The 20,873-nt window shown below is 48.4% G+C and overlaps 1 protein-coding gene across 1 annotated transcript in view; it reads right to left on the bottom strand.

Annotated features, from left to right (window-relative positions):
• Positions 1-20,873, bottom strand: part of UBR4 (ubiquitin protein ligase E3 component n-recognin 4) — a 138,010-nt gene that overhangs the window by 64,571 nt on the left and 52,566 nt on the right. The window contains 21 exon segments of the mRNA XM_047792179.1: positions 924-1,098; positions 1,866-2,003; positions 3,503-3,607; positions 4,069-4,246; positions 4,366-4,496; positions 6,335-6,446; positions 7,105-7,226; positions 8,059-8,199; positions 9,074-9,248; positions 10,138-10,272; positions 10,712-10,775; positions 12,761-12,977; positions 13,775-13,991; positions 14,416-14,579; positions 15,462-15,663; positions 15,910-16,081; positions 17,257-17,414; positions 17,702-17,929; positions 18,391-18,543; positions 18,883-19,041; positions 20,161-20,343. Of these exon segments, the coding sequence (XP_047648135.1) occupies positions 924-1,098; positions 1,866-2,003; positions 3,503-3,607; positions 4,069-4,246; positions 4,366-4,496; positions 6,335-6,446; positions 7,105-7,226; positions 8,059-8,199; positions 9,074-9,248; positions 10,138-10,272; positions 10,712-10,775; positions 12,761-12,977; positions 13,775-13,991; positions 14,416-14,579; positions 15,462-15,663; positions 15,910-16,081; positions 17,257-17,414; positions 17,702-17,929; positions 18,391-18,543; positions 18,883-19,041; positions 20,161-20,343 (3,329 nt within the window).

The raw sequence follows: 20,873 nt of genomic DNA on the forward strand, positions 1-20,873 counted from the left end.
TTGAAGACAACTGTTATCTTTTTTTTTTTTTTTTTGTCTTTTTGCTATTTCTTTGGGCTGCTCCCGCAGCATATGGAGGTTCCCAGGCTAGGGGTCGAATCGGAGCTGTAGCCACCAGCCTACGCCAGAGCCACAGCAACACGGGATCCGAGCCGCGTCTGCAACCTACACCACAGCTCACGGCAACGCCGGATCGTTAACCCACTGAGCAAGGGCAACCTCATGGTTCCTAGTCAGATTCGTTAACCACTGCGCCACGACGGGAACTCCCCACCAGAATGTTTTTTTCGGCCATGCCCAGAGCGTAGAGAAATTCCCAGCCACAGCAGCACCACCACCAAATTCTGAACTGCTAGGCCACCAGGAAACTCCCACCAGAATTTCTTAAGGGGGCTAGATTAGGATCTTACGGGTTATTTTCAATTTGCCAAATGCCCCACCGCTGGTACGTCTAGACATAAACATGTATTTTCCATCTTATTTTTCTACTACCTAAAAACACACTGAAGAAGAAGCTATTTCTAATATTTACTTAATAACTGCCACTATTGATCCTAGGACAATGCCATTTATAAAGAGAACACTACAAAATGAGTTTGTGGGTATGAGTAATGATGAAACAAGACAAGATTTGAATAAGGAAAAAACAGTCACTTTAGTTACTAGGGGATAGAGGGGGAACTTAAGAGAAAAACCACTTTCTATTCTTTCTGCAACTGATTTGATGACATTCTAATCAGGACCAGGAAGATAAACCTAGAACAGTCCCTAGGACTTTTAAACTGTTTCATGAGTTTATTACCTTTGCATTTCTAAAGAAATTATCTATTATCTCCACCCCACCTCCTGCAACTGATCCACCATGCTATTCCTGACCCACCTCCCACAGGAAAGCCTCTTGACTGCAAGTGGTCAGCCCTGACCTGTTGCTAGCGTGGACATCTCCTTCCCCTTCCCCTTCTCCTTCTCCCTCGGAGCCATCTCCTTCCTGATGTCCCGTGGTGGTGCTGATGGCGCCAGTGCTTGAACTGACACTTCCTGGGCCAGCCGGATGCCCTTCAGCTGTAGCATCACCATAAGCACTGCTCCGGCCAGATACTAGAAGGAAAAGGTTTAAAAAGTGCAAATCATTGTAAACCAACTATGACAGAAAAAGTAAAAATCTTTTAAAAAAATGCAAATCCACTCCCAAAGCGGAGTGGAATCCATTGCATTCTGAAATCAGCAACAGTCACGTGATGACTGGTGGCAGCTTCAGAAAACTCCTTCTTCTGTGTGAAGCTCAAGAAGGACGGAATTCACAATCTTGGCCTCAGAGCACGAAATGACTAAATGACTCCCTGGACACCCATGGAACAGAAGATCCACCCTCAAGAATACAGCTTAATCTCAGCTGCTGGTAAATTTCCATCTTGTATTCCAGAGCAAACATATACTCATTTGGGAATCCAGAAATTATCAGCTACTTTTATCTTTTCCATAAAAAATTTTCATACCTAATTCTTTAAGCAGAGACTGACTTATAAGATCAAGTGAAAACGGCTATGTCGCGCTTCCTGATTCCAGAGCCCCGCCCCCACCAGCTAGTATAGCTGGCCTGCTGTATCAATACACCAGATCATTAACAACAGGCTTGCCCCGATTCTCTTCCCCTAATAAACGGAGCAAAAACCACAGAATGACTGATTTCAAAGTCACATCATAATTATTTTAGATTAATCATGATTTAGGATGATATAGGCCATTTCTTCCACTGACAGATAATTAAATTTCCCTTTCCTGCACCCAACCCCAGGACCCAGGGCAGGCACTTCTACTTTGTCCCCACCTCTGCCCAGGCAGACCAAGACCCCCAGCCACATTACCACTGTGCTCGCCAGCCACTGAGTCCACTGCACTGCCCCCGCTCTCCGAGCCCACACTCCCACCATGGTCAGCAGGAGAGGTCCGAAGGGTGGAACCATCGGTTGCTGCTGTGCTGCCCTCGTCGTCTGAGGCTGGAGCTGAGAGAGTAACGAGAGCTGTTACAGGTAAAAAACCCCTCCTTGGGGCGAAAGCATCAAACCACATATGTGCAGAGGACACAATGCAGTTTATACAACCTGTCATCAAAGGAAAAAGGGAAAGATCTGCTTTGCTGGTTAATCACTAACAGGAACAAACACTATACACGGTGCATTGCAAACAGTACTTAGACAGAAGTGAAAACCCAGTTCACTGGGCATTTCCTTCGCTGTTACATTACAGTGCAAGTAAAAGAGTGCAGAGATTCTAGAAGAATCTGTGACATGGACACTCAGTTTTCTAGCTAAAACACCAAAGTCTAGGTGTTACTGACACCTGCTGAGGTCGGAAACTAGCCATCACCATTCAAAAGCATAGACTCTGAATTTTAATGAGTTGTTTTGCAATCAATTTATACTTATGCTAAGAAATCACTTATCATGAGCTCCTGAATCAACCCTATTTGTTTTTTTTCAAACAAGTGGTCCAGAGGGGAGCTCAGTGGGAAATTCCACATTTCCTAATCATCCTCATCAAATGCTAATAATAAAGCAAGGAAATTCCCCAGAGACAGCCACAGCATCCGGAATCAGGGCTGAGCTGAGACAGGAGGATAATGCTGGATGAGATACATGGAGGAAGAAAGCCAAGACAGCCACAGAGCACATGAGGAACACAACCAGCACAGCGCAACTCCAAGCCGGAAATGACGGCAACTAAAGAGGCCTAAGGAAAGCAACAAGCCATGGCAGCAGGTGAGAGGGGACAGCCAATTTCTCCCTTTCTTATCTAGGACAAAACGCCCAAAACACAAAAGAAAGAAAAAAGAAACAAATACAGGGAAGCGTCAGCCTGAAAACTCTAAATTAACCCTTAAATTACTCAACGGCTGATTTCCTGGCAAACCGTTGGATGTTCCGGTCTCTTCTACGTGGTCCAACTCCCCACCCAGGACATTTCTTTTTTTTCTATCAGATTAGGAAAGAGATTGGGAGTGAAGGCTGAAGACTTCCTATGCATTTGAACTGTCCACAAAAGCCCTCCCTCCCAAGCTCGGATCCTGACAACCACGCTGACCCGAAGAACTCTGCTTCTGGCAGCTTCACTTTTATTTACAAATGAAGAGAAAAAAGTTAAAAGCTATGAGCTCTCTGTCTCCCTTTTGATACTGTCTAAAACTTTAGAACCCTGGTGAAGAACCCGGAAAGCTGAGACTTAAGCCCTAAAGCTGAACAACCCGCAAGCCGCTCCCTTGGCCTTTCCGTGGGGACTTTTAGCTGAAGCCAGGCAGCATGCACGGTGTAGGGAAGCGGAGCCAAGAGCGCCTAGGCCAAGCTGCATCACTATGCCTTCCACACCCGCATTTCTAAAGCAAAGGCAGAAGCAGGAAGTCCAGAATGGCCTGTCAAAGCAGCTGCCCATTACACTCTCACAGCATCGGAAACATGGCCTGAGGGTCCTGGGGCCCTGAGCCGTGCTCCTCGCTGTGGACAGTTACCTGATGCTGTGGTGTCAGAGAGGGTTCCTGCGTCCAGAGAGGAAGAGCTGGGTGCCTGGCCGGACAGCCCCAGGCTCTGCAGGCCCAGGGCACTGCTGCTGCTGCCTGGGAAACAAGTGGAGAGTGAGCACAACATCCCCTCCAGACCCCATCCACAACACTGCTCTGGCCACCTGCCGCCCTCAGGAGTCTAAACTCACCAGCATGTGACCTCCTCTGGCCTAGAGGAAGTTACTCAACAGCCACTGCTGTCCACCCCCCAAATTCCACTACAGAGGTGGTGGAAGGCTTCCTTCAGCTCAGGCAGGACACAAGCTGGAGGAATCTAACAGATCTGGGAGGAGATAATCCAAAACACCAAACTAACAGAAACTGGGAGATTGGCTCCCAGACTAAACTCCAGCACCGTCCCTCTCACTCTCCACCTGTATCTCTGAGCAGCTCTCACCCAGATCGACCTCTCCCCCAATCTGGGGACAAGCTACGTCAGCTGGATATCAGTAACTGCCAAACCCTCTTTCCTGTGCAAGGCCAATGGGCCGCTGTGTGCTGGCGTGGCCTTCTACCTTGTTGGTCCTGCTGCAGGCTCAGGGCAATGGCGAGTTCCACCATGGTCTCGTCATCTGCATCAGGCGGGATGTCCAGCATGGGGGGGAAGCCCTCTGCGCCTGCCAGCAGGGCCTCCAGGGGGGAGGGGTTGCCATTGTTGACATTCTCAGCTGTCTCCAGGACCATCGACTCAGACTGCAGAGAGAAAGCTCCGTCAGCATCCCAGGGTAAACAGCAGCTCTGCAGAGGTCCACAGAGTAAGAGCCGGAGGGGAGTTCTGAGGCTCCTCCCCTCTCCTGCAGCGGGAGACTCACCACCATCTCAAAATCTCCGTGGTCCACCTCACTCTGTTCCTGGCTTTCCTGACGGATGTGACCACCATTCGGGATCCCTGATGACTGCATTTTCTCATCTGCATCATCATCGTCATCATCATCCTTGTCTCCTGAGTCAAAGAAACCCCAGTCACCTGAAGGTGCTTGCTCGCCCTCCCCGGCATGTGGTAAGATAAACTATACAGCAAAGAAAAACCAAGACAAGCTTCCGGCTCGCTCCCTGTGCTGGAGAGGGTCAGTGCCCAGGGGTCATGCCTGGCCTTGCTCTCTTGTTTTCTGGGCCTAGCAAGATCTGGGAAGGTGGGGTTGGCAGTGACAGCTTGCCCCACTTAGGAAAAGATTTTTCCAGATGATGAAGGAAAACAAAACCAAAAAACCCTTGGATTCCATAAAGCAGAGAAACCTCTAAGACCAGCAGGCCCCATGAGCCCCCACCAACCCTCAGGAGACCTTGGGCAAGACAGGGAAAATAATACAATCGAGATGTTTAACTGCCATCTGTCCTGGCAGCCTGGAGCATGATTTTACTATTTTTTTCCCCAAAACAACTGGGTTGGTGAGATTTTCAGACTACAGAATCATTATGAGAAGAACCAGAAGTGAAATGGGAAGCCATCAAATGGAAACCGAGGACAGCACTGCGGTCCTGCCCAGACTAGCTTCTGTGTGATGGGGACAGGCCTTCTAAGAAGGGAGAAGCCCAGGTTAGATTCCTAATTGTCCCAACAGGATGGAGACCTTGCCTTGCACTCAACGGGCTGAAAAAGCACGTGGATCTGGCCTTACTCACAAACATAAACTAACTGGACTCCAGCTTCTCCACAGACAGAAGATGCACAATCTGTTGCCTGACTCATCAAAAGCACAATGAAGATGAATCAAAGTCAAAGACTGAGGGTCATGAAGCTGCACACCCCCTCCAGACCTGCACTGTATCCCATTGCGGTCACAGCCACTAGTTACAACTCGGCTGGTCCAAACGGAAAGGTGACGTTAGTGTACAGGACACACTAGACTTTCAAGACAGTATCAAGAAATATTTTTCAGACTGGAAAATATTTTACTAACAATTTTCTTTTATACATTTTACCAAAATGTGAAATGTTAGGTCTTTGCCTTGTGTTCAAGTGTATCAAGAAGGAAATTTCCTGTGAAATTTGCTGTCAATCTTACTGGAGATAAGTCCACCAAGGATGCTGCCCCTTAGGCAACAAGATGGACCCTTAATCTAAGAGCTCTCATGCCAGGAAATTTTTCATTTCCTGAAAATTGGTGGTTTTTTCTTTAGTTACTATGATTTTTGAACTGTTATTTTATTTTACTGTCTTTTTTTTGGTTGGTTTCTTTCTTTTTTTTTTTTTTTTTAGGGCTGCGCCCATGGCATACGGAGGTTCCCAGGGTCTAATCGGAGCTGAAGCTGCCGGCCTACACCACAGCTAAAGCAGTGCTGGATCTGAGCCGTATATGCAACCTTTACCAAAGCTCGCTGCAACTCGGGATCCTTAACCCACTGAGTGAGGCCAGAGATCAAACCCACATCCTCACAGATGCTAGTTGGGTTTGTTAACTGCTGAGCCACGACGGGAACTCAGAACTGTTCTCATTTTATTTTTGCCATGGCTCTTAAGAAGTTTTCAGCCAGATATAAGATTTTCACCTAACAATCATGCAGGATTTTGCGATGTAGATTTTTCGTATCCTTGACTTGATTTTACTCTTGTACCTTTATTTTCTCCAGCTTTGATTTTCCTTATTTTTACTCTGTTTTCTATATGCATTTTTATATACCACCTTAAATTCTTTTTGGAATGAGGTAGAGTAAAACCACGGCTCCAGAAATGGAAGTCTCCAGGGCCTTGGTCAACATGGGCAGCACGCCCTGGCGCATACTGCCCTGGTCCCTCAGCCCAGCACACTCGCACAAGCCGAAACCCAGACCTCACATTACCCATTGGAGTGTTGCTTCGAGGGGAGGAGGGCAATGTCACATGTCTCCGCTTGTTCCTCGGCCTTAAGACGCGGATTAGAGCTTGTTTACAGGAGAAGCTCACAGCAGGATCCTGAGGTTGAAAGGGAAATCATCATCCTTAGGCTTGATATCACTCCTGCAACTGTCTACATACACCTTCCCGTCTTGGACAATCACTTACGGACACGTGGAAGAGCTGCCCACTCTCACCTGCAAGCCTGCTGACTAAGGTCAGAAGTTAAGACCATTTCCTGACCCAGCATCTGTGAGACCCACTTCCTACTCTCTTGTATCTCAGTTCCTGGCAAGACACTCGCAGCCCGTTTGGCCCTGAAGTCACTTTGGCTCTCTACAAACAGTTCTGGCTTTTCACCAGATGACAGGGCTCACCGCAGCTCTGTGCTAAAATCAGCACTTCTAACACTGGCTTCCGTGCCAGGGTCACTGGAAACAGACCTCGACGGTGTTCATTCACATACCCGTCGAATGCACGCTCACTCAGAACCGCGACGCAACCACAGCATATTCTCTGGACAATACAAACCAAGTCCATTCCCTTTTCAAACTTTTCTCTTCTGTGGAATGACTAGGATGTTAAGGCTTTCATTGACACTCAAATTCTTACGTCCGTCCCATTACTTCCCTTAAGTCTGTTTTATTTCATTAGTTATCAATCTTATAAAAAAAAAAATTTGTTTCCAGACATTTCCAGGCTGGTCAGGATTATCTGGGCTTACAATGATACGTACAGGACACAAGAGCATCTGCATGTAGATCTTGGACGCTGTATTAATACAGTCCAGCTCACAGGTACAGTAGCCGTGGATAATATCTACCAGAGCATTGACGGTAGCTTCAATATGAGTTAGGCCTGCAGAAGAGAAAAATATGGTGGAAAAACTTCTAACTACTTGAGAGTCTGAGACAAAAGAACGAATTCTCATGCCCACATAAAGATCAAGCTAACAAGAAAATGACAAACAGAAACGTGAACAAACAAAAACACGGTACACGTATAATGTAGGCTGTCAGCATTATTCATGATTGGTTTTATTAACAGTCTCCTAAATCTCCCCAACTGTCCTCAAAAGCCTTTCAGATATCCTGCATCACAGAAATAAATGTGAAGAGGTAGGCAGAGTCTAAATGTCCGCCACTCTCCCCAGACCTTAGGTGATAAAGATGACCTCAGCAATCCTCTTGGATTTACTGCCCAAGCAACCTCCAAACACACATGAGCACCAGGGGTCCTTCTATTTTTTTAGATCACTGTTCAGACACTGACTCTCTCACCCGAGTTGTGGACAGAGTGAGAAGTTAGATACAAAGGTAACAGCAGCCTAGAAATAATTCTCTAGGATGACTCTGAACTTCTACCTTTGTAACTGGCTTTGAATTAAACTTTCAAAGATTCTTTCAAACAATTATAAAAACCATAAAGGGCACACACATGCATGCATGCACACGTCTTTATGTGAAATATTCAACCCAACATGCAGAGATAGAAGAAGCCCCCACTTCTCTGCTACACTGCTAAATTCCTCTACCAGGAGCAAGGCACTGATCTCACAGACTTCCGTTTCCTAGCTATTCATTCTGTAAGGGATGGACGATGACGGCTAAAGGTGAGGAATTCAATCTGTTCAAAGACAGAACTTACATGAGGCTTCACTAGCTATCAAGTATCCCGTTTAACATGATACCTGGCAGGCAGGCAGGCGCCAAGAAGGCATTCTTGGGTTTGGATGCATGCAGTTTCCAGAAGTGGTTCACCAGCTGAGTGATGAAACTACAGCAATCTCCCTCCAACTGCTTTTGAGGTTCTCTCCCCTCATCCGCTCCTTCTAAGCAGGAGAAAAGAATTATTAATGACGGTAAATCTAAGACGGAATTTAATTTGTTTTAAGGTTAACTCAGGTCAAGGACGCTTGCCTGGGGAGGGAGTTTCAAGTGGGGCCCCAATCAATATGCCAACTATCCCTAGACTCCAGCAGGCACATCTAGGAAAAAAACAGTCTGGGAAAGGAATATCACAGAAAACATTGTATGTTAGAATTAAATAGAAGGGGGAGCATTCAGGATTGTATAGCAGACGCAGACATCTCAGGCCCAACTGTTCAACTTCACAAAGCTAGGGGAACATCTGAAATTTTCTAGAATGATTCCTAGATTATAGCATTAGAGGGCTAACAGGATGAGGACAGCATATGGGAGCATGTAAATAACAGAACTGTGAAGGCATCAATAAGCTCTATTTAATGAAGGCAAAACAGGTTTCGTAACCAGCCAGCGTGAGGAGAAGGAGGAAACAGAATCAAGCACTGAGAACTCAAGGCCAATACACACATTAACAAAATACTGGGGGAAAGAACAGCACAAAAGCAAAAGATATGATCCCATTAGTTTAAAGCAACCAGGGCACAAGCATCACTTTACCCTGAAGATCTTAAAGAGGTAGGTAATGACTACAGAGAAAGATAATATCTGATATCCTGAGCACTAACTAAACTCCAGGACAGTCCAAGGGGTAAGCACTGGAAAGAGTATTTACTTAAGAATGGCACAATTCTAATGTCAAAAGCCCTACAAGATATAAAAACAAGAGAGCACGTCTCAGAGCATGAAGTCAGTCAGAGGTCAGTGAGAACAGGAAGATGAGAGAGTAAAGAAAATGGGTCAAGCAGATTTCACGACCACGGCCGCACAGGCCAAGTTCACCTGTTTCCATCTGGGGCAGCTTTGACTCCGTAAAGTGGACAAGGTTGTTGGGGCGCATGATGGCAATGGACCGAGCTGTGATCACCAGCCTCTGGAAGACCTCGGGGTCCAAATCCTTGCCTTCTTTGCTGGATGTGTTGAGACACTGCACAGCTTTGCTCAGCAAGGCCTGATCCTACAACAAAAGAATCACAGAGGATGAGCCAACGGCAAGGCAGGGCTGGTACTAAAGCAACAGGGAGACAGGAACTGGCAGATCATCAGGAGGGCTGCCTCCTCTCAAGGGAACAGGTTAATGACCACCGACTCCTGCACAGATCATCAAAGCTGCCCAACATGGGTAAACTTCAAGGGCTATGAAATCAGTATCGAAGTATGATAGGAAAACTAGAAACCACTCAATTCTCCAGAACTGAATCTCTTTGCTACGGAAGGCATTTCTTTGCAGGTTCACACCAAAGATATGTTTCCCAAACTGCCTTTCCTTGAGAGGTTCAGCAGGTTGGCCAAGGCATCTGGGCGGGTGGCCCCTTCCTGTGGATCTGAATGAGTCATCTTTTCCATTTACAGAAACTGGCCTAACTTACTCCTTCAGTCACCACTTACTTCCATAGCTGAGACCCTCTCTCCCCAGATTTCCCCTTCAGTCTCTCCAAAAACCACTCAAATTCCTTACAAGCAAGCACCCCTCCCTTAGCGCTGTGCCACAGCTGCAGAGCAAGAACACCTGTGCTCCTCATGTCCTGAGTGACCGCCCTCCCCTCTCTCTTCCAGTCAGAGGCCACCCACGCTCAAACGTTCCTCTCCTCTTCCTTAAATCTTGCTGATCCTATTAGAGTAACAGGAAAAATGAATGCAAACCAGCAATCCGTTACTGGCTTGTCCTCACTTTGAGTGAGAGCCACTAATTTCTCAGGAGAAACTTTAGACTGTGTCGGTCTAATCTCAGCACCGTCCTCTCCCCACCTCGCTTTGTTCTACCCTTGCTTGACATCCAAAAAGCCAACTTACTTGCACCCTGTCAGTACCCTAACTTCCAGCTGCACAGAAGGCACCCCGATTACCTTGTGGCTATGATAGGCCGAGCGGCTGGTGTGCAGGCTTGCCAGAAGGCTCTTGGACTGCTGCTGGACACTGGCAGGTGCTGGCAGGGACAGCAGCAAAGTGGCGAGCTCCTGAGCTGCGTTCTTGTTTCTCTCCTGGTGCAGAAGACAAGGGAGTTGTCACTAACGCCACCAAATCCATGCAGAGTGAACCGTCCACACTCTGCCTTCCCCCCTCCTCCCTTCTTGGCCACCAGGAGTAAGTTATGCTCCATGGACTTCAAGGAGCAAAGCAAAGAATTTCGGAAACTACAATCCTCCCACGATACAGGTGCAGAAATTGAGTCCAAGGTCATGACTTTCAGAACGGTGTTCTTTAATCAGCACTCATCCTGTTCGATAAAACACTCTTAATATGGGTCCCCAGAAAACAGAACAGACGGCCTTAAGCTGAAGACTCCTCTGGATCATCTTTGCAAATCAAGACTATGCTATGAATGCTCTTTAGCAGCAAGGCTTTGGGGCCTCTGATGACTCTGCTGACTTCCTGCTTCTTCAGAAAGCTCCCATGTGCTTTAAAAAAAGTGTAACTTGCCTTCTCGATGATTGGGCCAACAGCAAAGCAGCTTTCCAGGGCTTCTAAAGAACTCACAACCAGCCTAGGGAGACAGAAAAGCTGGCTTGAGTACAACAACCACCCTTCTCTCCGCCTGGTGCTTTAGCCTGGGCACACCATAGTCGTGAGGACCTGGGGGACAGCTAATGAATGCCAAATACAAAATCAAAGCACAATAAGACCTGCCACAGGCACCATGCATATCATTTTCCTGTGTTCCAGGCCAGAAGAAACCTGGCTCCTGCTTGGAGATCAACCTGAGGCCATGTTCATAATCCGTAACTCAAAGACAGCGCTTTTCTTCCTCAAAGAGGATAAGAATGCTTCCTTCTGCTGCCTGTGGCAGGGATCACTGAGACAGGCTTAACAGTCTCGATGCAATGGGACCCAAAGCTCAGGTGCCCATAGATCAGGAGGCAAAAGGGGCTATGCAGAGGGGAAGGGTAAAGCCATCTTCTGACCCTGGGAAAACTAAGGTTGTATCTTACTTATACCTCCAAGAAAATGCACAAAGGCACTTCCCGTGCGTCCCTAAGTATGGGGAAGAGACCAAACTATATTTTCAGGTGCATGCCAACTGCCTACATTCAAAGGGTACTGAAAAGCACCTTGAGAAACCCGGGCAATTTTCTCTAAGGGGAAGGGTAGGACCCCCAAGCGTTGAAGGGTACCGAGTAGCCTGCTCCCCAGGGCTCACTCCTGTCGGTTTAATGCAGCACAGTTAAAAAGACCAACACCCTGGGGACAGAAGCTCTGGACAGAGGGAAAGGTGTGGAGAAGGTAGCTGGAGAGAAAAGGTCAAGGGCCAGAGGAAGACAGTTAAGAGTCAGGGAAGAGGGACCTGAGGCATAAAACCAAGTGGAGGGAACAAGCTCTCTGGCAGCTTTTCAGATGGTAGAACTTTTCTATTGACCCAGAGCCCCCACCCCATTTCTCACCCGCTGTGGAGAAGGAACAGAGAGGGATGGGGGAGGGAAAGGAGGCCAAGAGTCTGCAGCGGCCCACACCAAGCGCGCACGCACAACCCTCCGCATTCTCCACTCTGACGCAGGACAGCTCTGCAGCCATGCAATCACCAGAACAGAAAGAAGCAAGAGGACTTTTCCACGGAAGCGGAATTAACGCAAAGCCACGCCATCGGTTACACCGCTCTCTGACACACACTCGCTCGTGCAGAGAAAAGAAAGAGGGCATACTAACCGGTCCAGCTTGGTTAGGGACTCAGTTTCAGAACTTGGGGGAGAAGCAAAAGGAAAAAAAAAAAGGAAAATAATGTGAAGCTCAGAGAAACCTGGAAACACATCCTAAGCAAACAATATAAGAATAGGGTGGGGGAAAAAAAAGAAAGAGAGAGAGAAAACGGAGGGTGGGGGAGGCTGCCGGTGGGAGGCAGTGATTCCAAGCCAGGCTATTCTTAGGACTTACAATGTAAGAACTGAGTATCTTACATCCTGAGTTACTGCGCCTACCAGGGCAAACCAGCAGCTCCTGAGCACAAAGAAGCCAAGCGCAATGCCTAAGAAGGCCACCGGGGGGAGCCTCTGGAGGCTCTGAACTCTGCTACAAGATGCCGTGGACAGCCTCTTGCCAGCAGTGTTATTACCACATTAAATAGCTGCTGCAGAGAATGATGAGAAGATGATGAAATCAGAATGATAGGGAAGATTTTCCCCTACAATTTCAGTAAGACTGGATCCTAATCTATAACACTGGCTTAAGCATCTTCTGGTCAGCAGCCTCTGGCTCCTCCAAAGGGTACCTGAGCATTAAGAGAAGGGAAGGGACAGAAGCCCCCAGGGAAGACTAGGGAGTCAGAGGGCTCTGAGCCCTGAGCACTGCCTCCAGGCTCTGTCTGCACACTCAGGACACACTGAGTGGGTGGGTGCAGGCAAGGGGCGGGGAGTCCTGCGAAATCCTGGAAAACACAGGCTATACTTATGACAGGCTCACTCTCTCTCTCGACACAGATTTCCGCAGGGAGAGTGAGAAACAGTGAAAACTGAAGCCAGCCCCTGCCAGTGCTGGTACCTCTCCAAGACAGTTCCACTTGTGGTGGTAGGGGCGGCTGAGTCACTGTCTCCTGTGCCATTGCTCTGGTTCAGGCTGGAAGGACAGATGTTGCTGACGGAGGCAGAAGGGAATTCTTCTGGGGGCTCATCAGGCCAGCCAAACTGCTCCTTAGTCTTGCCATAAATTTTTACAGCATCGATCATGGTGACACCTGCTGGATCCACCGAGGCCCCAACTGCAACAAAGCAAGAGAAGCCTTCAGAAAACACATTTTCTAAGAGGCTAATTCCACCTCCTCCAAAGCAAAGACCAGACTAGTCTGGACAAAGTAGCAAGACACAGGGATTTCACAGGCACAGAGCAACTTTATCTCCTGAGACTTGAACAGCACTTTGATCTTATGTAGATGCTGAGTGTGCAGAAACAGTTCCACGGACCAAAGGTTGCAAGAGTCTCCTAGTCTGAAGAGTCTGCAAACACCACTGAAGGGATCTCTGGTGCCATCAGGGTACTGCATCTCCCAAGCCAGCCCAGGGATCTCTGACCGCTCCCTTTGTTCAGAGCACAGATCACCATCATTCATGCTAACAGCAACTGGGAGGAAGAGTATGACAGGTGGCCAGTAAATGGCAAGAAGAATTGCCAGCCTGATGCAAGGCTCAGGGGTTTGTACATTGAGAGTTCAAAGGCACTGCCAAACACCCCCCGGTGGCCTTCCCCTGAGGCCTCATCTGTGCCTTAAGAAAGCTTTGTGATGCCTGTGCTAATCCTGCCGCCTCTCTGCCCAATCAGTAAGGCCACCCAACCCTATAGAACTGAGCCCGGAAGCAGAGTTTACCCTATTGTGGCCCCTCGCAACCCTCCTGTCTCCTGGCCTCCTTTATATTGTGAATGAAGCTCAGAGTTTCATGTTGGCAGCATCAATAGAGCAGAGGGTGCCAAAATACCAGAGAGCCACAGAAAACTGGCTTCACCCCCAGTCAGCTGTCCTAGTGAAGAGGATACAGTCTGTGCAGGGGGCTAGGGACTCACTGAAGAGGTTCAGCTTCTTATCAGCCTGCAGGGCTTCTTCTCTGGTGAAGGGGAAGTCAAACCAGCGCGAGCGGCTCAGGTTAAGCTGCATGGTTCTGCCGAAGATCTCGATGTATGATGGGGCCCGTTCGATGGCCTGGGTCCCAATCTGGATCCGCATGCCTGTCATCACCATGGTGCTGTTGTTGTTACTGATCTCGATGGTGAAGCCACCGGGCTGTGGGGGGAGAGGCACACATCCTAGAATGAATACAAGTTCTTTGGGGCAAACTTTCAAGCCTTCCTGTGACAATGGCATGTGGGATCTACACGAAATCTTTTACCTGCCCAGCAATGATTTCCTTTTTTCCAAAGGTGGGAAAAAAGAGACAGGAGTAGACCCTTCAATTTCAGACTTCGTTCTCCCAGCACTAATCACCTCCTGCTGCCCTACTGTGCACAGTAACCCTGCTGGTAACACTGGGATAGGAGCCCTTCCGCGGGGGAGGAAGTATTTTCGGTTATTTAGGGACCATTAAACTAGAATCAAGGGTCAGTGACAGTGAGTCTCGCATTCTAAGAGGAGATGTGTCCCCAAACTACACTGGAGGAGAATCCTTCTACCCAGGGACCGAACCCAGCGCAGTGTGGTCCCTCCTCACCTTAGTGTTGGCCACATACATGCCAGTGGAATTCAGCCGGTGCTTTATCTGCTGCGCATTGTAGACCTGCAGGAGGTCATTACCACCAAACTCCACGTCTGTCAGCTGCTGGTTGTGTTCAAAGAAGTCAATGGGGAAGGTCACCTGGCTGGACGTGCGGGTTGCTGTGGAGAGCAGCACCGGATCGCCACAGAGCACGGGTCAGTGTGGCCTCTACCACCTCTGCGGCCCTGAGCCCACAGGCACCGCCCTAAACCTGTCTAAGCAAACCCAGGACTGAATGTTTGCATCAGGAAGATGCCTACATGTGGCTGGCTGGCCAGCAGTCATCATCCCCAAGCACAGCACGGCTAACAGGCCAAAGAAATCCGGCGTCAGCACTGGTTACACTTAACAACAACAGGCTCTCTCGGAGCTGGTTTCTTTAAAGTAAATAACAAAACTAGTTCTTCTTAGGAAAATGAGCTGCACAATTACCTCGCACAGACCCAGAACAAATTTCAGGTAGTGGGATGACTCCCGCCACGGTCTTTGCTTAGCCCAAGTGGCCCACTCCTAAATTCAAGCTTTCACTCCCCGAAGAGCCCTCGACCCATCAGGACCAAGACTCCCAGCTCAGACGCCTACAATGGGCTCCACACAACTCAGTGAGAAATTAACCAACCAGAGGAATCTACTCAATCAGTTCCATCCTGCACATCACCACAGGCAAACCACTGTCCCTACAGCTGGAGAGAAAGCTTTCACACCAGGTCCAAGAACAAATTCTTCCTGGGCACCCAGGAACTTCTGCCCCAAGTGGAGGCCAACAGGGGCCGGCCGTTTGCACACTGTGTCTCTACAAGTGGCAGAGAACACTGGTGGCCCCTGCTTCTGCCAGCACGCATCTCAGCCTTTACAAGCCAGGCAAGCAGGATGGTCGCCCTTTCTTCATGGATACCTGCCACTGTCTACCTGAGTCATCGTCAGGAAGATAGGACCGCCATTCCCGTCCCCTTCGCTTCCCTTCCCCTGCCTCTAGCGATCTTCTGAGGAGAGTTACTTACTGATGGTGGCTGTTTTGCGCTTTCGAACAGGCTTCATTATGCTGATGACACTGCTGGGCTGCAGGGACGGCTGAAGCCAGTAGGAGGTGTTCTCCACGTTGGCCATGTAGATGCGCAGGCTGCCATCCTCACACAGCAGGATCATCGTTGTCCGCTGCTGCTCATTGCAGGCCGTGTGCCTGATGGCGACCATGTCCTGGATCTAGGAGGGGCCAAAGGAGAGTGTGAGTTCTGGCACCTTCAGATCAGAACCTACAGGAAGAGGCAGTGAAGCAATGGGTTCCATAGTTAATTGAGGGGGTGCAAAAGGGAGGCAAAGAAAAGGCATCCAGGAGGACGTTCTTCTATAGGCCTCCCCCCAAAGGGCTGGGGAAGAGACATGACATACAAATAGAAAGCTAGAGCAGGCTCCTAGTCTATTCAAGTGATGGGAGAATGGGGCACTGACCTTCGCTTTAGCAGGAAGAGTCTTAATCTCCTGGATAAGAAAAGTGTCTGGCTTCACCATCACTACCAGTGGCACTCCTGTGGTTTGTTGGACACAACACACCAAGCCAGGGTGGTTCATCACCTCAGACCACTGGCAAAGGGCAGGAGATGTCTTGCTGCCACCATTGGAACTGCAGACAACAGAAAGCGCCACGGTTAGGGTGCCAATCACCACCTAGGGGTTCTTTTCTTGACCTAAAGTCCATCCTCACCAGTGGCTGGACTCGCAGAGCAACATAACTACCCAGGGACTCAAACCATCCGCGAGTCTCGGTTTTATTTCAAGCCACGTACGTGCTCTCAATCACCCCAGTGTGTGCCTCCAGCAGGAGTCCTGGTTTAGGACCAGGCTCCACTGTATGAGGGAAGAGGTGGGCCCTGTGTGCCCAGAGGTTGTCGACTGCATAGGGCCGTGAAGCTGCTAATGACCCACTGTCTTATTAAGAACCTCCAGCACATCAAGTGATGTATGAATGGTATCCCTTTTACTTCATCCCAAGCCAAGTAATTCTCAAAATAGAGATCAGAGAAAGCACTACTATGGCTTTCCAACGGCAGATAAGGAGGAGAAGATAGAGTGCCTTGGTGGTTCCGTGGGTTAAGGATCCAGCATTATCACTGCTGTGGTGTGGGTTCAGCCCCTAGCCCAGGAACTTCCACATGCCACAGGTGCAGCAAAAATAAACAAATGAATAAATAAAAAGAAAGAAAGAAAAATAAAACACTCATCATCTCACATACCCCCATCACCTGGAAACCTGTCCGTGGTCGCCACCTCCCTGAACTCCAAGCACGCCCCCTCTACTGACATGTTTTCTGTGTACTGATAAATCCTCCAGGAGAAAACTTACAGGACATGTGGGCAGCACGAGTGTCTAGGAGACACTTACATTCCCTTCTCAAAACCCAATAATCAAATCCAAACCACATTTGCTACCCCGGCTACAGTGACAGGGTCACACCCCCTCCAAGCTACCTCTCACAGCCTGGAGTCTCCAGGGTGGAGGACAAACCCTGCAGACCACCCGACCGGCCAACACTGGGTACTCCTTGGTTTAAAGGCACCAAGCAAGTGTTCCCACTGTGTCACAGTGAGTTAAGAACCCAAATGCAGCAGCTCATGTACCTAAAGAGGCACAGGTTCAATCCCAGGCCCAACAGAATGGGTTAAAGGATCTGGTGCTGTTTCCACAGCTGCAGCCATTTAGAAAAAGCGGGGGGGACGCACCAAGCAGAGCCCGCCTGCTAGACGTGGGCCCTGCTGGGTGTTGGATGCGTAAGTTCAACGGTAACCACGCACTCCCACCTCTTGATATTGATGGAGAAGAGCTGCAACACCTCCAGAGTCGTCCGACTGATGGTGGCTGCAAACGACCGTCCTTGACAGTAGCTGAAGAACAGCATCTGCAACACGTGGGAGTAGTAGACAGACACACCGCCACCTGCCACCTGGCTGTTACTGTCCTGTCACAACAAACACACCACATGTGCATTAATTTCTTGTGTTGCGTTGGGCACCCGCTCCCACTTGTGCTGGTCATTTTAAACCACGACTTTGGGCTCTCGCTCTCTAAGCATAAGATCCCTGTGGTAAATCTTACAAGTACCATGAGAACAGAGGAACTTCAAATTTAGTCCTAAAGGACTAGAGCTTTAGCTATTAGGTAAAAAGAAGACAAGCGAGAAAAGAACAGAAGACTTGCTCAGCTAATTCAACCTGGGTAGAAGGAAACGGTCGCATCTGCTCTAACCTTTAGGTCCTCGTGGTTGATTTCCAACACGTTAGTGACATAGAAGGGTCCCTGCTGGGCACTGCTGGCCTCCTCCATGAGCTGAGTATAGATGTACCCAGCCGAAGACATTATGACAATGATGTTCTTTCCCTCTTCGTTGAAGAGGAAGGTAACATCTCTTATCTTTGAGCTAGGCAGGAGAAAGTAGAAGGTTGGACTCAAGGCATCAATAGACAGGTCATAAATCTGCAGGATGGAAGGAAGAAAGAGTAAATACGGGGGATCTAAGCCAGCCCCAGGCCCAAATTACACAGGCGAACCCAAAGAGCTGCAGAGGGTGAGGAGGGCACCCATTCTCCATTCAGCAAGCATCTGCAAGGGCTAGGCGCTGAGCATATGATGACGATTTAAGTATCTTTTTACTCCCCCTAAGGAATGAGCAGGGGCGAGATACACATCAACACCTTCTACTACAAGCACAGCAATAGCTGTGCACTTGGTTCGTGGGGGGGGGGCTGAATCAGAATCAACTGTGTATTACCCACACAGAGAAAGCTCCTGCTCAGCAACATAGCAAAAGGCGACAAAATGTTAGGACTTTTTATTTTTACTTTCTAAGAGGAGCTAGCACATAATGGAGATTAGGCATTCAGGATTTCAAAGCAAAGCCATCCTAGGACCACATCATCAAAGAGCTGGAATTGTACCTTGACAAAGTCTGCAGTGACAATTGCTAACTCGGTCTGTGAACCGGGTAACCACACGGCTTTGATGATGAAGTTCCCCGTTGCCAGCTGGGGGTGTAAAACCAAGTGATCCGAAACAGAGCCCGAGCTGCTGAAGGTCAGCACGTGGCAGTCCTGGACACGGTTTGAGGAAGAGAAGGGTTAAAAGCTGCTTTGGAAAGTAGGCTAATTCATTCCAGAGTTCTAATGTTTCTTTTTCTTCCCTAACATTCCCTGCCTTCAGACAGTATTCAGACTGTCTAGTAACATATTCAGGTTTCAAGAACACCCAGAGATTATTTCCAAAACAAGAGAAATCTAGAAGATCTGGAAGAAATTGAGAGAGAGATTTCTTTGGAATTCCCAGTGGCTTATAAGCTCTAACATCTAAGAGAAAGTGGTCCTGAGAACAGGAGAGAGACAGTGACTGGGATCCACAGCCCAAGATAACCAAGCCTGGATCCAGATTGTTACCTTCAGCCCACAAACGGCAAGGTAGTCCTCCTTGCACGGATTCCCAGTGAGGCTCAGCACAGTGAAGGGCACGGGCGCAGAGGCCAATCGGGTCAGAGTCAACTTCCTTTTGCTGGAATCTGCTTGCTTCAGGAGTGCTGAGAGCTGCAGGACAGTGATCTGCAAAGGACAGTTAGCAACGGAGTCTTAACCCCAGTCCTCTTACAAAACACAGAGCAGTAACAAAAGCAAGCTTTTCTTGTGCAGAAGTCTGTCAGGAAATCCCAAGACCAATACCAGCCTCTCTGTCTCCTGGTTAAAAGACACGGATTGCTTTTCTTTTTTTTTTTTTTTTGTTGTTGTTGTTGTTGCTATTTCTTGGGCTGCTCCCGCAGCATATGGAGGTTCCCAGGCTAGGGGTTGAATCGGAGCTGTAGCCACTGGCCTACGCCAGAGCCACAGCAAGTCGGAATCCGAGCCGCGTCTGCAACCTACACCACAGCTCACGGCAACGCCGGATCGTTAACCCACTGAGCAAGGGCAGGGACCGAACCCGCAACCTCATGGTTCCTAGTCGGATTCGTTAACCACTGCGCCACGACGGGAACTCCACGGATTGCTTTTCAATTCCTCCTTCCAGAGAGGACAAAGGAGGTAAGTAATAAAACCAACTTCTCTTCATATAATCAGTTCATAAAATATTTATGTAATTTCAACACGCCATGGTCTCTTCTCATTTTCTACGAAAATGTTTATGTTTTAGAGCTATCTTAATCTCAAGTTTGTTTTTCAGTAAGACAAAGTTAAAATAACTGGTGATAAGCCAGAATACAGAAAAGCATGAGTTAAGATACCCTCTTCCAACTTCTCCAAAACATCATCAACTTCTCTGTGTCCTTGAGGGCTGGTGAGGCAGCGAGGAACTAAACAAGGACCACAGAGCCTTTCTATCAACACTCGTGTCTCTCAGCTTGTGTCCTCCAGGGCGACCAAACTGGAGAAGCCTGGAAGCCACACTGTCCTTGGTAATTGCCAGTGATCACCTCTGCCTATAGGCTCAACAGGCAGAGTGGGAATTTACTAAGTAGAAACAGTCTTCGTTCTCGTCATACTGGCTCTGAGTCCAATAAAGTAACTCAACGTTCCAATACAAAAGCCTGTTGAGCTCTGTCCCCAAAGCCTTCCTGGAACCCAATGGACCTTCTCCCCCAAGGGCCAACCTGAGTGTAGTCATCTGCTTTTCTCAGCACCAGAGACAAAGATGCCCTCAAACGGAAGCCAAGGAACCGGAGGACCCACCTTGCCTTTCTCGTGGCTGACTGCCAAGTGCTGGCGGCGCCCATGTGGGGAGGAGAGCACACACATAGCCACCCTCCTGAGCACGTGGGCGCTGATGAGCTGTCGAATAGTCTGGCCCTGGTCCCCGCTGTAATTCATTCGGACATTCTCAAAGGCGCCTTCCTGGGAGCCTAACGTGGGAACCTGGCAAAGAAAGAAAGAGAGAGAGTAGGTAATAACAAGGCAAAAAAGATCAAGTGGATTCATACACACGATTCATGTGATTGATACTGCATAACTGATCCAAAAGCAACGGAAGCCAGTCTCTAATCCATGAACAGTTAGAAATTATTATCAGTCTATAACAATGCAGTGAATGTTTCTATAAAAATAAATTTAGGAGCTCCCATCATGGCTCAGGGGAAATGATTCTGACTAATATCCAAGAGGACACAGGTTCGATCCCTGGCCTCGCTCAGTGGGTTAAGAATCCAGCATTGCCATGAGCTGTGGTATAGGTCAAAGATGTGGTTTGGATCCTGCATTGCTGTGACTGTGGCATAGGCTGGCAGCTACAGCCCTGATTTGACCCCTAGCCTGAGAACCTCAATATGCCACAGGTATGGCCCTGAAAAAAAAAAAAAGAAAGAAAAAATAAATGTAATTACTACAAAGTACTGACTTTTAAAAAATGTAAAATTAAACTATCATTTTTTTTTTGCTGGCGCCTGTAG

Source organism: Phacochoerus africanus, chromosome 8, assembly GCF_016906955.1.
Source record: "Phacochoerus africanus isolate WHEZ1 chromosome 8, ROS_Pafr_v1, whole genome shotgun sequence".
Taxonomy (NCBI): Eukaryota; Metazoa; Chordata; class Mammalia; order Artiodactyla; family Suidae; genus Phacochoerus; species Phacochoerus africanus.